Raw genomic sequence first — 15,148 nt, forward strand, 5'->3', positions numbered from 1 at the left:
ACTGCACCATACTGTAAAGATCACTGCATGCATACCTTTTCCTCTGAGTGCCACTGCTGACCAGTATGTTTGGTGGCTGTGAGCCCTGACTATGCAGGAAGAAAGTGTCTATGGTGGGCACGGTGGCTGATGCCTCCCCACTTACTTTAGGGCTGCCGATCTTGCTCTTTCCAAGCTTGCCTTTGCTTCGTCGGGACTGCTCATGGTCAAACTCTAAATCCTCCAGTCGCTGAGTCAAGGCGAGTTTTTGCTGGATTGCCATCCGTAAGAGTGAATTTAGTGTCTTCTTCTCATCCTCTGCAGCTGCTAACTGTCTTTGCATCTCATCCAGCTGGGTAACATATTCATCACATCTGAAGTCAAGAGAAATGTATTTATGAGAAAAGTTTGGTAAAAGATGATAACGGGTGGTATATTTGGACCTTGCTTGATAAATCTACGATCTTAAGAGCCTGAATGTACATGTCTTTCACCACGGAGACACACTGCATGCTGTCTTTTCTCCTTTTTGATGTCTAAGCTAGAAATATACATTTGTTTTTCTGATACTATTATTCTACCTATAAATTAGTCTTGATGAAGTTGTCTTGTAGACTTGAACTGATTTCATGTAGACAGTAATTATGGCACAAATAACTTCACAGAAATGGACTTACTAACTTGAAATTGAGAAAAGGCATATCAGTTTTGATGCCCAGTCAATCTTTTTGGCTTGTACTATACAAAATACCTATCAGTACATTCATATAATCCAGTGCCAAGGCTAAATTTTGTCACATAAGGTGTCTTATTGCTAAGTTCTAGGTTATTCCTCATTTCCTTTCCTTGAACACTAATGGATGCATCTGACATCTGTCCTATAAAGGTTGTGTTTTTGTTTTGTTAAATCAGGATGCTTCTAAAAGAGAGAAACAATAGGAAGAAGCAAGGTATGGTGCAAAAAGCACTGGTTCCTTAGTCACAGGATTTGAGTTCAAATCTAAATGATTTTGATCTAAATCTAAATGATCTTTATTACCTGTGTGATCTTGGGCAAGTCACTTAACCTCCCTGGACCTGAGTTTTCTCATCTGCAAAATGAACGGATTGGCTTAGATGGTTTTATGCCATCTAGGAATTGTGCTATGTATGTTTCTTTTTTTCTCAAGAGAGAAAAACTTCACCTCATTTAGGGTCAGTGCACTACAAAGTAAATAACATAGATATGGTTTCTGTCTGAGTTTTGAAAGGAATGCAATTCAATTGACATTTATTAAACACCTATTTAATGCAAGGTACTGAATTAGATGCTAGATACACAAGGCAAAAATGAGTCCCTATCCTCAGGTAGCTTATGTTCTACTTGGGAAATATAACATGGAGGCAGAAATAGGCAGCTAGGTGCCATGGTGGGTAGAGAGCTGGGACTGGAGTCAGGAAGTCAGGGAGATGCTGGGTGGTCCTGGGCAAATTACTTAACCTCTGTTTGACACAGTTTTCCCATCTGTAAAATGAGGATAATAATAGCACATACCTTTCCGAGCAGTTTTGATGATCAAATGAGATCATTGTAAAGCACTTATTACAATTCCTGGCACATAGTAAGTGCTATATAAATATTAGCTACTACTACTACTACTACTACTACTACTACTACTGTTACAAATAAATGCAAAAAAAATCTAGGAGGGAAAAAGCATTAGTAACTGAGAGACCTTGCCTGGGGGTGGAGGGGTATGGGGGAGGACATCTGAGTTGAGCCTTGAGGGAAGCTTGTAAAAAGGAGATGAAGTAGTATATTCCAAGGTTAGACAGACAGACTATGCAAAAGCATGAAGAGGAAAAATGAAATATCATGCTTGGGCAAGAGGGAGTAGACCAGTTTGCTTGGAATATAGGATATGATAAAGAGTAGTATGAAATAAGACACATGTTGGTTAGAACCAGACTGTGGAGAGATTATAAAACTGATACAAATACTAAGGGGCACATAGCTCTCATCTTCAGAGGGAGATGCCAAAAATATGAAGCATGGTATGGGAGAATAATATAAACTTTTCAGATAAAAGGAAAGAAAACAAGTTGGTAGAACATTTAAGTACATAATCCAAATATCAGCTTTTCAAAGTTGCATTTCAAGTTGCAGTGAAATGTTGTTAGATTTTGATAGCAAAATCTATTTATTATTTATACTTAGGAAATATATTTATTTACATATTAAATAAAAATATTTAGGAAAAATAATGAGAGACATAATAATGGTTCTCTGTGCAAATAGTCAAGCAATTCTACTTCCAAGAGCATTTATAGCTTTTGAAAATATCATTTAAAAAATACCAAATATGAATAATCACAAAAAGTAGTGATTCATAGTATGGAATAAAATTATATGGTGTTTCGTTCTCTGTTTTCAATTAACACCAAAGCAATGTATTTATTCTTCAATTGAAAATCAATATCAGAAATAATCAAATAACTCTTGAATATACAAGTACAAACAATGCTTTAACATACAAACACATATAGGAAAGATTGGTAAGAGACAGTGAATTTATATTATTAAATTGCTGTAGGTCTCAAAGAGGTTTCAACCTATGCTATTATCCTGCGCTTAAAAAGACCTGGCTATAAAAAAACAATTGCTATAGATGCCATAGCACAATAAAATCAAAAGGCATAAAAAAGGAAGAGAAGGTAGAATCTAATTTTCTAAAAGCACACGATTTAGCTCTGAAAGGCACCTTAAAAATGATCTCATCCAACCTCCTTATTTTAGAGATGAGAAATCTTAAAGGGTGGTAAAGTAAATTTGAACCCAGCTCTCTGTTAATCCCCAAAAGATGGTCTTTCCCTGTTTTATCACTTACTTGATTTATGTGAGCTTATATTCAGATGATCTTTCTTATAGAGGAATCTGAATGAACACTCAGACTTCGCTATGCCTCTTAGTTTTTGATCAGTCTTTATGATTAAGTCCTATCTCCCAGAGATCCTGAATAGAGTGTCTGTCTTATGATTTCTACTGCATAACCACACAGGTCTGATTTTTTTTTCACAACATGACTAATAGGAAATGTTCTGCATGACAGCATATGTATGATCTATATTAAATTGCTTGCTTTCTGAAGGGGGGAAGGGAGAAAGGGAGAGAGAATTTGGAACTTGAAATTTTTTTAAAAAATGAATGTTTAAAATTATTTCTACATGTAATTGGGAAAAAATAAAATATTAAAATTAAAAAAATATATTTATTGAATTGAACATATGCTATATATACAAAGTAGATAACAAAATAATTTTGGGTGGGGGGTTGCTACCACTAGAGGGATCAAGAAAGGTCTCATGCCAGAAAGGGGTTGAGTCAAGTCTGGAATGGAGAAAGGGATTCTAAAAGGGCAAATGTGATCAAAGAACCCAATGAACAAGATAGAGGACTAGACATTATTTTCATCCTCATAACCTCTCCACAACAGAAATTATGACTCAAAGATAAAGCAAATTCTGCTGTTTCTAAGGTCTAAGAGATGGAGAATTCAAAGGAAGGTTAAAAAACAAACAAACAAAATAAACCCGCGATCTGACACTCAGTGACACTAAAACTCCCTCATCACCTCTCCCACACTTCCCATGGTACCTGATGCAAAGCCAAACTAGCAGACCCAAGGATCAAGGCTTGCAACATAGCTCAACCTCCCATGCTGGTCCCCCTTCCCTCTTTCTGTTGCCAAGAAGACCCTGGATCCAGGTTGTGAAAATCTGCTTCAGAACAGCCTTCAGGAGCAAAAGCGTGTTGGGTATTGATAGCACTACGGTAGACAACCCATAGCACCAATGCTGCAAAGCTCTGAACTGCTGATGCTAGAGAGAATAACCTCAAGCATCAGCATGGCAGCTCAACAGCCTGCCAGGGCTGGCCCAGAGAACTGAAAAATGGAGGGTCAGGACATTGTGGGGGGTTGGGTGAGGCACTGTGCAACATTCTACTAACCCTGAGGCAAAGAGCTCAGCCTCCAGCTGGGGCCAATCTGTCCCCAAAAGTCACTTGGAGCAGAGACCTAAGCTGTGAACTGTGAATTGCTCAGCATGGGAAATCAGTCCCAAAGGAAACCACCATCAAAGGTGACAGAATTAGAAAATGTGCAATAGGGGAAAATCAGGAGAAAAAAAATTTTGAAATTACCAAAGATTTCAGGAAGAAAAAAGGCACAAAAGACCTTTTCCTTGAAAGGAAAAATATTAAAAGGAAAGGACCTTTTCCTTGAAAGGAAAAATATTAACAACAGAAGAAAATATAACCCCCAGATTTAGTAGACAATGTTCAAGCATCTATGAATAAATATTGCAAAACACTTGATAATATTGATCCAATACTTGTTAAGAAAGAAGATCACTTCATCTTAGAAATTTTTTCAGACAGGGGGAGTTAAGTTGGGTCTAATCTGCCACATTGCATATTAGCATATTATTTCAAAGAATGGATAATTAGGATTCCATGACTAAAATTCTAAAAAGGAAGTCACTGAGAGGGATTTATTTACTCTTCTGTGTTTCTCTTGTTTGGGATGTTCTGGTTTTCTTCCTAAAAATGTTTCAAACACCTCTTTATTATTGAATTTTAGAACTTTTAGGAGAACTTGGAACCGCAACACACTGCTCCTGAGTGGTTTAAGTGAGAATTATAAAAGCAGAATATATGTCCTACACAGTAAAAAGAATGCACACAAGAGACAAATTAGAATCTCACCAAAGAAACAAAAGAGAATAATAAGCTGGGAATGCAAATATATAGAAGTAAAGATCAAGAAGTGAAATAAAAACAGTAACATTAAAGGAAAATATGCTCAGTATACGAGCAAGACACAGTGATCTCACAGACAGGATAATGAGAGACAACAATCATAGGTCTCCCAGAAGAACATTACAGGATAAAAAACCTTAACAATACATTGCAGAACACAACAGAAGAGTGAAAATAATAGAAGAATACTCACTGCCTGGAATTTCTGAACACAAAAAATGAAATATAAATTGAAAGACTTCATAAATTACCTCCAGAAGAAAGTTGTTTTAAATTTAACAACAGTGGTTAAATTTAACAATTCAGAAATAACAAGTTCTGTTAAGTGATCAGGAGAAAAGATCTTCAAATACAAAGAAAAGGAAATCTGAATAATGCAAGATCATTCTATACTTACCAGAAAATATATGAAGGAATGGAATAATGGGTTCCAAAGAGCAATGGAGCTCAGGATGCAGCCCAGGGTAACCTACCATGCAAATCTGAACTTAATCATAAATGAGAAAAGATGGACCAATAATAAAAAGGTGTTTGAAGCATTTTTAGAAAGAAAATCAGAACTGAAGATATTATTCACCTTGAACACTTTAAATAAGAGAAATACAGAAAAGTAAATAAATGCAATAAATAAATCCCTCCGGCTTATTCCCCTTTTAGAATTTTAGTCATGGAATCCTAACTCTCTTTTCTCTGAAATAGTTATGCCCATAATCTAGGGTTTATGGAAGATTATGCCCAAGTTAACTCCCCATGTTTATTACAAATTCTAAGACAGACTGGTCACTATCATTTATATTTCAGGAACCAGTCCCTCCTTACTGGCGAGAATTGAAGCCAGATTAGCAATTCCACTCACTACTTACTCCTCTTTTTTGAAAGAGGAGATAAAACTGGCCCTTTCTGATGATAATATGATGGTATAATTGGAAAATCCTATGAAATAAGCAAGAATGCTAACTGAAAATGTAATAGCTTCAGCAAAATTGAAGGCTACAAAATCAATCCTCAAAAGCCAACATCATTTCTTTATAAAAATAACAAAACACAGGAAATAGTAACAGAAAGGGAAATTCTATTCCAAATAACTCAAAATGCATAAAATATCTAGGGATCAATTGATCAAAGCACACAAAAAACTTGTATAGATTCAATTACAGAGAATAGAAATTCAAAGAATTTATTTTCAAACAAATAAACAACTTAACCAGAAAAATATTCAGTGTTCATGGCTTGGTCATGCCCACATAATAAAAATGATAATACTATCAAAGGCAATTTATACTTTTTATGGTATTTCAATTAAATTACCAAGGAAATACTTTATCAAAGAATATTAAGGGAAATGATAAAAAGAAGTATGAGTGATGGGGAAATAACACTTCCAGAGCTCAGAATATATTGTAAAACAGTAGTCACAAAAACCATCTGGTATTGGTTAAAGAATAAAGAGATAAATCAGTGGAACAGACAGGATAAGAGAGAATCAGAAACAAAAGAATTCAATAACCTAGTGTTTGATAAAGTGGAAAATATAAATTAACAAGGAAAAACTCTTTATTTGATAAAAACTGGAAAGTAGTGTGTCAGAAACTAGGCATAACCCAACCTCTTACAACATATTCCAAAACACATTTCGAAATGGATATTAAACTTTCATATTAAAGATCTTATTATAAAAAAATTTAGAAGAGAAACAGATCATATTTAGGATTAGAAACAGATCAGTCAACTATGAGTAGGAAATGTATTCTTAACCAAAGACAGAAGTAATTACAAAAAATACAATAGATAACCTTGATTACATGAAACTGAAACGCTTTTGCAGACAAAATTAAGATAAGAAGAGAGGTGGTCAAATAGGAAAAAATCTTTCCATTAAATTTCTTTTATAAGGGTTTGGCATCCAATATAGATAAACAATAAATATTTATATAAGACTCATAGTTATTGCCTAACAGATAAGTGGTAAAAGTATATCCGCAAGTTGTTCTCAAAAGAATTGCAAAGTATTCATAACCATGAGAAAGAATGGTTCAACTCACTAATAATAAGAGAAATGCAAATAAAAACAGTGCTGAAGTTTCATCTCACTCTCTGAAAATTTATAACGATGACATAAAATAACAGTATTAAATGTTGGAGGGGTTGTGGGATGATAGGAATACTAACGAAGCGTTGTTGGGGCTGTGAATCGATACATTTTGCAAAGATCTGGAATTATGTAAACAAAATGACTAAAATGTCCATATCCTTTGACCCATCATTGGGTTTACACCCCAAGGAAGCTGTTAATAAGAATAAAGTTTCTATTTACACCAAGATATTTATAACAGCACTTTTTGTAATAGCAAAGAACTGGAAACAAAGCAGATGCCTTTCAATGGGGAAATGGTTAAAAAAAATTATGATACATGAATGTAATAGAATTTTGCTGTGCTGTAAGAAATTATTTATGTAATAAATACAGAGGATCATAGAAAGATCTGTAAGAACTAATGCAAAGTACAGTGAGCAGAGCCAAGAAAACAATATATATAATAACCACACATTAAAAAAAAGAAGTGAATGTAATAAAATTACATAGACTGAGCACTTGAAAGAAAGGATACAAGAGGACATCCTCAAGTAATCCCTTTATGGGGGTTAAGGATTCACAAGTCTTACATGTTGAACATGTTTTTTGGAATTTTTCAATGTGTTTATCAATTGTGGTAATTTTTCACCCTTTAAAAAAATACTGTTTGTTCTTACATGGCTCTCTGAGAGGAGAAGGAATACTTGGAATAATTACAATGAGGTAAGAAAAAGATATCCATTAAAATTAAAAAACAAAAGGCATTGCAGGCATGTAAGACAGCTTTACAAAAGTTCAGAAGAAAGCTGTAGAAGTAAGAAAAGGGCCAGGCATCACTGAAGTTAAGGCATGAGAAAGTAACCCATAATACTCCTGCTTCTTAGGCTTAAAGGTACATAGATCATTTATCTTAACTAGCCTCATTTTACAAATGAAGAAACTTGAGGCCCAGAGAGTATAAAAGACAAGGGTAATAAAAGATTCAGGATTTGAATACATGCCCTTTAACTCCAAATCTAGTGTTTTCCCTATTATAGTGAACATCTTATTTTACTATTCCAGAATATTAAGGTGATAGACTATTCAATATCCATGAATCCTTGATTATATGTATCTTAGTTGACTAATTTACTAGTCAGACCTCAGAGTATTCTTAATAACTTTCTTGACTATGAAGCAAGGAGACTTTTGGAAAAGTAAGGAGAGCTTCAAGCTAGAAAGAAAAGTAACAGCAGAGATGCCTCAGAAGTTTACAGGAGTCAAATCCAGGAAATAAGGCAATATTTCCAGCAATCACAACCAAGGCTTTGTGTGTCTTTACATAAATGCATGTGGGTGTGGGTCACAAGAAAAGTGAGCTAGAGATCCTAGTGCTAGGAGGAGAATTTGAACTCATGAGTGAAATTTACTGGAATAAGACCTATGAGAAAGTGTCAAAGACAAAAGGACAAGAAGTAAGAGGGCAATCATAAAACAAAGAAATGTAGTCATGTGAAGAAATCCGGGAGCTAATGGAGAATAGTGGGATACAGAATACTTTGGTAAAGTTCAACAGAGGCAGAAACAGAAGCAAATTCTAACTGGTATATAATACCGATAGGCTTAATAGAAAAGGAACTTGGAACATAAGTCTGGCACAAAAGCACGATATACTAGGGATGGGAGAAATTTTCTAGATCTCTGTCTCTCAAGCAAAGTAGCTGGAGGGGGGGGCAGGGAGCTAGAGTTGTAGAAAACTTGAGGAGACAGAAGGTTTGGAATAGTTGCAGAGGATAGTGAGATAGTGAACCAGTTAGGGAATCTGCCTTGTGGTAGCAAGATTAATGAGTATACATTTATAGTGAATTCAGTCAGCATAATTTTCTGATTTTCTTTAGCATTGTCTGACAACATGTGAACAGGATAGAAGGAGGAGGATAGTAGCAATAATCCAAGACATGATTGGTGCCAAGACTAGAGGGTATTGATTCACCAAAGGGTCAGGATTAGGAAGGGAAGAGAGTGTTATTAGTACAAGGATGATAATCTGGAAAAGAAGTTAGGGCTAGAAGGACTGGAGGTCACAGTGAGGATGAAGAATATAGTTAGGGATACTAAGACATAGGTAAAGAAGGGATGATAAAAAAAATTACGATCAGATAAAGGAATTTCAGAGTTCTTGAACAAAGAAGTGGAACATTGGTGGGTAGATCATGGGAACTGAATCATTTGAAGAACTAGAAAGCTAGTGTATTTGAAAAGAAAGACTGTGAGACAGGCACTGAATACACTGATCAAGGAAGGGGAATATCCTGAGGATAAATGGATAAAGAGCCACCAGCACCTCAGCTGGGCGATAAATAGCAATGTGAAGCGCATCCACCTGATTAGTGAGAGCTATAATGCATGGTAAAAAGTGAAAATCATAAACTTAAACTCTGTGAAAGGCAACATGGTGACCATTAAAAACTATAGCTTAAGGGGCAGCTAGGTGGTGCAGTGAATACAGTACTGGCCCTGGAGTCAAGAGGACCTGAGTTCAAATTTTGCCTCAGACATGTGACACTTACTGTGTGACCCTGGGCAAATTATTTAACCCTGATTGTCTCACCCCCCAAATTATAACTTGGATATAAAAATCATAATTCAGACACTGAGTCATTACTCCAGTACTGTGACTGGTACATGACCAGTACCCAAGTTTGAGTGCCTGGATATTTACTCAATAATGCTGGGTAAATGCCTGGATGTCTGGGAACTGGGTTCAATACTAAGAATAAAATATTAGTCAATATTAACTAAGCAGAAAAACCCAAAATATCCACCAATCCGTAGTGATGTACTCTATAGCTCTATCTCCCTTTGATTTCTATAATCACCACTGGACTTTCCTGGGGTCTTTGCGGGGATCCACAGAATCATCTGGCTGCTGCTCGAGATTGCACCTGTTTGTAAGTAATCATAATGATTGCTATAATCAATCTGGAGCTCTGTGGCCTCTTCCTTTAGTATCAAACTCACCCTATGGTATGAGGGAGGTATGGGGTTCCCCAGCAAGGGGAGAATTCTGAACCTTACAAGCATTAATCTCAAAGGAGAAAATGCACAGTGAAAATGGTTGAGGGAGGGTCTAGAAATGGCAACAGGTACAAAGAAGAGTCTGACTCTACCAATGCAACCACTGAGTTGGAGGTATGAGAGAAAATGTAGCAGCACTTTTTCTTCTCTCCTCAAGCCTCTCACACCACTCCCATCTGTTCTTGGCTAAGGACTTCAACTTGTACTGAGGTCATTTGCTGAGACTCCTTTTCCACTCCTTATCTTACATCACTCTGATACTCCAGCCCCCCAGCCCCCCACTATCTCCTTTACTCCAGCTTCTAATAATGAGGTGACTCTTCTGCATGCCAAGGTCAACATGCACACACTCTCTAATCTCTCTCGGTGTCTACTGGCTTCTTCCCTGATATCTACAAACACGCTCATCCCCCCCTCCCCACTTTAAAAAGTTTCACTAGGTCTTATCATGACTACCATCTATCATCCTATATCTCTTTTCTCCTTTTCATCCAAGCTCTTTGGAAAAGTTGCATACAATTCTCACCCACTTCTAACCCCCTTGCAATTCTGGCTTTTGACCTCATCATTCAACTCCAACTGTTCTTTCTGAATTTATTAATTTATTAATGATTTAACTGCCATATCTAATGGTCTCATGTACATCCTCCTCCCTCTTGTTCTCTCTGCATCATCTGAAACTACTGACTACCTTTCCTCTTTGATTCTCTTTCCTGTCTGGGATTTGGTGACTGTTTTCTCTCTTGGATCTCCTCCTGTCTGACTGCTCCTTTTAGATCACTTGCCTGCTCTTCATCCATGCTATGCCTACTAACTCTAAGTGTTTCTCAAGGTTATGCCCTTGATCCCCTTTTGTCTTTATACTTTCTCCCTTGCTAACTTCATGATTTCCGTATTTATTTCTTCATCTCACCAATTGTCGGCTGAATATTTCAAACTGAATGTCAAACTCAACATGCCCAAAAGAAAATTTATTATCTATCCCCTCAAGCCCTATCCCCCTTTGAACTTCCTTATTATTGTAACAGTACCACTATCCTCCTAGACACCCTATCTCATTAATTCTACATATCAAATCATTTGCCAAATTTGGTAATTTCTTGCTTTACATCTCTTGCATATGTCCCCTTCTTTCTACCACATAGCTTATACCCTAGTTCTGGTACCGCTTATCTTGACAAATGCAAAGTCTTTGACTATTGCAATGGGTCTCCCTGCTGACTTTCCCCATTCCAATCTATCCTTTTCAAAGTTGCATAAGAGACTTTGCTAAAGTATAGGTCTGAACACGTCGTTCCCCAGCTTAGTAAATTCCAGGGACTCCTTATTAGTTCAGGATTCAATATTCCATTGTTAGTCATTTAAAACTTTTCACAACCTGGAACCTCTTTACTTTTTCAGTACCATCACATTCTACTGCTTTTGCATTAACTGCTTCCCATGCTTGGAATGCTGTGTCTCCCTGCAATTCCCTGACTCTCAGCATCCCTTGCTTCTTTTAAGGCTTAAGTGCTACCTCTTCTAGAAGGCCTTTCCCTGTCCTCCAAACTATCAGTGCTATCCTCTCTTAAGGTTACCTTTCATCTAGTCTGTATTTATCTTATAAATCTATAACTATCATCTATCTATCTATCTATCTATCTATCTATCTATCTATCTATCTATCTATCTATCTATTTAGTTTCTCTCATTAGAAAGAAAGCTCTGATGGGGTACAAGCCCAAGCAGAGATCTTTGTCCCTTAGACCGGGAGGGTTTTGGTCCCATTTGTCTGAAGGGCCCTGGAAAGCCTGACCTTAGGGGGCTCTGGATTCCCCTTATTTGATTTAGCATTCTCTTGAGGTCCAGGTAGCTCAGCCTAGTCCTCCCTGCATTTGATTCTTGATCTTATCAGGGTCCTATTGTCTGGACCACCAGTGACTCTCATCAGAATCCTCCCCGGACTTGATCTACATTCCAGACTGACTTTCCCCTATCAAAACCATCCCTAGAGTCCCTGGGGACAACCCTGGTGACACCTAGATTCTTCCCTCAGTCTTTTTCTGTCTTTAAGTTCCACCTCACCTCCATGAAGGGGCTCAGATTCAATCCAGTTCAGACTCTGTCTAACTGAGATTCTATCTGGCCTGCTTGTGAATACAAGTGTTACAAATGTGTAGGCTCCTTTAACAGTCAACCCGGTAGGGCGAATCTTTAATAAACTTTGTTTTTCTTTGGTTTAATGAAGGCTTATGTTGAATTCATTCAAGCAGGACCCAGCCTGTCTGTATTTTGGGATCCCCAGTACGCCAACCTCAATAGCCCCTTGAAGTCAAGGGTACTTATTGCTTTTTCTTTAAACATCCCAATTGTTTTATATAGCCTGTCACATAGTAAGTACCTAATAAATTGCTTTCACATAGTAAGTGCCTAATAAATATTAGCTGACTGACTGAAACTTAGATGAGCATCTTATTTGAATTCATGATTGAGTAATCCTTACCTGGTTGCAAACATGGCACGCAAGGATGAGAAAGTTGCTGCATCTTCTTTCAAGGCTTTCAATTCATTTCTAAGTTTCGTCATGGTCTCAGTCACCATTGTTTTTTCATTTTCATATTTATTCTTCAGATTAGCTAGTGCCACCTCAGCTGTCTGAAACAGGGAAAATTATGAAAATTCTAAGAAACTCATTTTCCTTACTACCTTGGTGTTGTCTCCATTAGAATGTAAGTTCCTTAAAGGCAGGGACTATTTTATCTTTGTTTCCCCAGTGCTTACCCCATAGTACCTGCTATGTATATGTGTTTTTTATATGATAGATTGATTTTGTTAGTTAATTAGTTAGAACTTAATGACTATCAGGTTTTATATCTACTTTTACATTTAACAAATTAAAAATTAATTAAAAACACAGTACACTGGTATCACATAATACATGTTTATATAAGTTTTTGACAATATATTTCTTTTAAGGTCTATATGCATTTGGTGTATGTATTGTATAGTATATTGTATAGTAGAAAATATACTAGATGAGAAGTCAGGAAACCTGGGTTCTAAACTCAGCTCCCTCAGTGATCATCTGTGTGGCCTTTTACATGGCACTTAACCTAGATGATCCTTAGCTTCCTCAATGATAAAATAAAGAATTGAACTAGATGGCTTCTTTTAGCTTTAAACTTCTGATTCTAATTCAGCATTTTGAGATTTCATAAGAAGCAAGTTCCATTGATTTCAACCTGATTGCCTTTTTCCTAAGCTCATATTTTGGGGTTTGAGATGTTGTGTTGTGATTACATCGGATATGTAATATCAGTAAACCAAGTATTTGGTATGGCAACATCTGGTGGTGTGCTGGTAAATGTTTAACAACTGGATCTCCCCCCCAAAAAAGTATGCACAAAACATTTTAAAATTTAATCTGTATTCATATTTTTCCTACCACTTTCTTAAGTCTGTACCAACGATCAGCAAACTATGATCTGAAGACCAAATCAAGTTGGCAACTTTCTATGACCTGGGTTTTATGTATGGTTTTTACATTTTAAAATACAATAAAACTTTATTTAAAAACTATAAGTGACCATTCCTAGCTTCAGGTCCCTACTAAAACACATAGAGCAATCAACAAAACAATAAATCAAGTGCTGATTTGTAGTGTTTGCTGATTTCTAAGATGTAAATTGAAATTTTAATAATTTTCCTTTAAAGAAGGAAACGGTGTCCTTTAAAGCACCATTCTTCAGTTTCTATGTATTAGTGGATGATTATGGGCAACATTTCAGTTTGTTTTAACGTTCAGGTTCTGTTACAGTATTGGTTGAGTTTTCAAGTCCTCATCTGGAGTCTTGCTAAGTTTATGATAGGTAATAAATGTTTTCAGCCTGTAATAATATGTTGCATACTTTCTACCATTTCTATGATCTGCACTGATCACTAAGTCTAGGCTCCTTAAAAATAGCTCTCCTATAATTTCTAGTAGTGGTCCTAAAGTACCATCATAAGCCCATTTCTATGAATCTGAGTAACATTCATTTGACACTTATTTTAATAACATTTGTTTGACACTTATCACATCATACTGTTGAACATGGATGTCAAGCATGAGGGACCTTCCAATTCCAGTGTTGTACATTAACTGTTTTGTAGGCTACTCCTAAGAGTAAAGAATTTTCAGTAACATGTGACAAATCCAACAGTGTATATCTGTCACCAGCCTTTATAATTTTCTGGAGAAATGATGTGTGCATGTTCCAAAAGTATCTATGTATGATCATGACTTGTTTATCATGTGCTCTCAGAATGTCTTTCAATTCTCTTCCATCTTTGGGATGATGAAGTATTAACATTTCTATAGCTGCTTTAAGGTGATGAGCTCTGTATTTCATTTATATTTTATGAATTTTTGTTAGGACCAATATGATATAGTTCATTTTATAGTTCCAAAAGTATACATTAAAAGTAGCACTTTATAAGTGTTAATTGCTTTAAATGTATTCTTTGCATTCAGCCTTGATTTTAGGATGTTAGTAAACCATAACATACTCAACCACAGTCTCAACATATCTTTCCTGGGTGATACCAAAGAATTTCTAGGTATTGCCTTCATCTATTGGTTCAATTTGACCACCAAATTCAAACTCCAAACCTTCAGTCTATATCTTTGGTGTACATTACTTTTAGGTTTCCAAATGCAAATGACATTTTTATATCATTGGAAAAAAATTCAGTGACATAAAAGAGCTATTTAATGTGTGAGGTTTTTTTTTTTTTTTGGTAGAGCTATATGGTATAATGTTATCCATGTACATCAAAGGATAAATAAAAGGTTTGATTTGATTCTGTCTTCCACTTGGCAGACATACTTGATTCTTTTCAGGAGTCATGAAATAAAGCTAGGCAGAACCATGATGGGCTTAAAATGTTTCCCTGAAAATATTCCATGTTTTATATCAATAGTTTACAGCATATTATATTGGCATTTAAAAGAGAGTAGTTTTCCATGTGGATACCAGTATGAAAATGTTCTCACTATAAACAGATTGCTTTTCTATATTTGTAGTACATACATATGGAACTGAGTTAAAAGCTGTGCAATTAATCAATAAAGGCAATGCAAATATTATGGTACTTTGGGGTGGTATGTTCAACAATTACTGAAGTGATGATAGAATAGCCCTGGGACTTTTTTGACATACCCTATTTGCTCCTTAGCCAATATATTATTTTCTTGTATTTATAGATTTTTTTAGTGATAT

At 36.0% G+C, this 15,148-nt stretch overlaps 1 protein-coding gene across 5 annotated transcripts in view; it reads right to left on the reverse strand.

Annotated features, from left to right (window-relative positions):
- BICD1 (BICD cargo adaptor 1) overlaps window positions 1-15,148 on the reverse strand; it is a 208,773-nt gene that overhangs the window by 54,782 nt on the left and 138,843 nt on the right. For 3 of the 5 annotated variants that reach the window (XM_072654354.1, XM_072654352.1, XM_072654353.1), the window contains exons 6-7: window positions 12,391-12,542; window positions 146-353 (exon numbers count right to left, since the gene is read on the reverse strand). In XM_072654354.1, the coding sequence (XP_072510455.1) occupies window positions 146-353; window positions 12,391-12,542 (360 nt within the window). Of the gene's footprint in view, window positions 1-35; window positions 354-12,390; window positions 12,543-15,148 lie in introns of all 5 variants that reach the window. The other 2 variants (XM_072654350.1, XM_072654351.1) reach the window with 1 other exon arrangement.

Source organism: Notamacropus eugenii, chromosome 3 (genome assembly GCF_028372415.1).
Source record: "Notamacropus eugenii isolate mMacEug1 chromosome 3, mMacEug1.pri_v2, whole genome shotgun sequence".
Lineage (NCBI taxonomy): Eukaryota > Metazoa > Chordata > Mammalia > Diprotodontia > Macropodidae > Notamacropus > Notamacropus eugenii.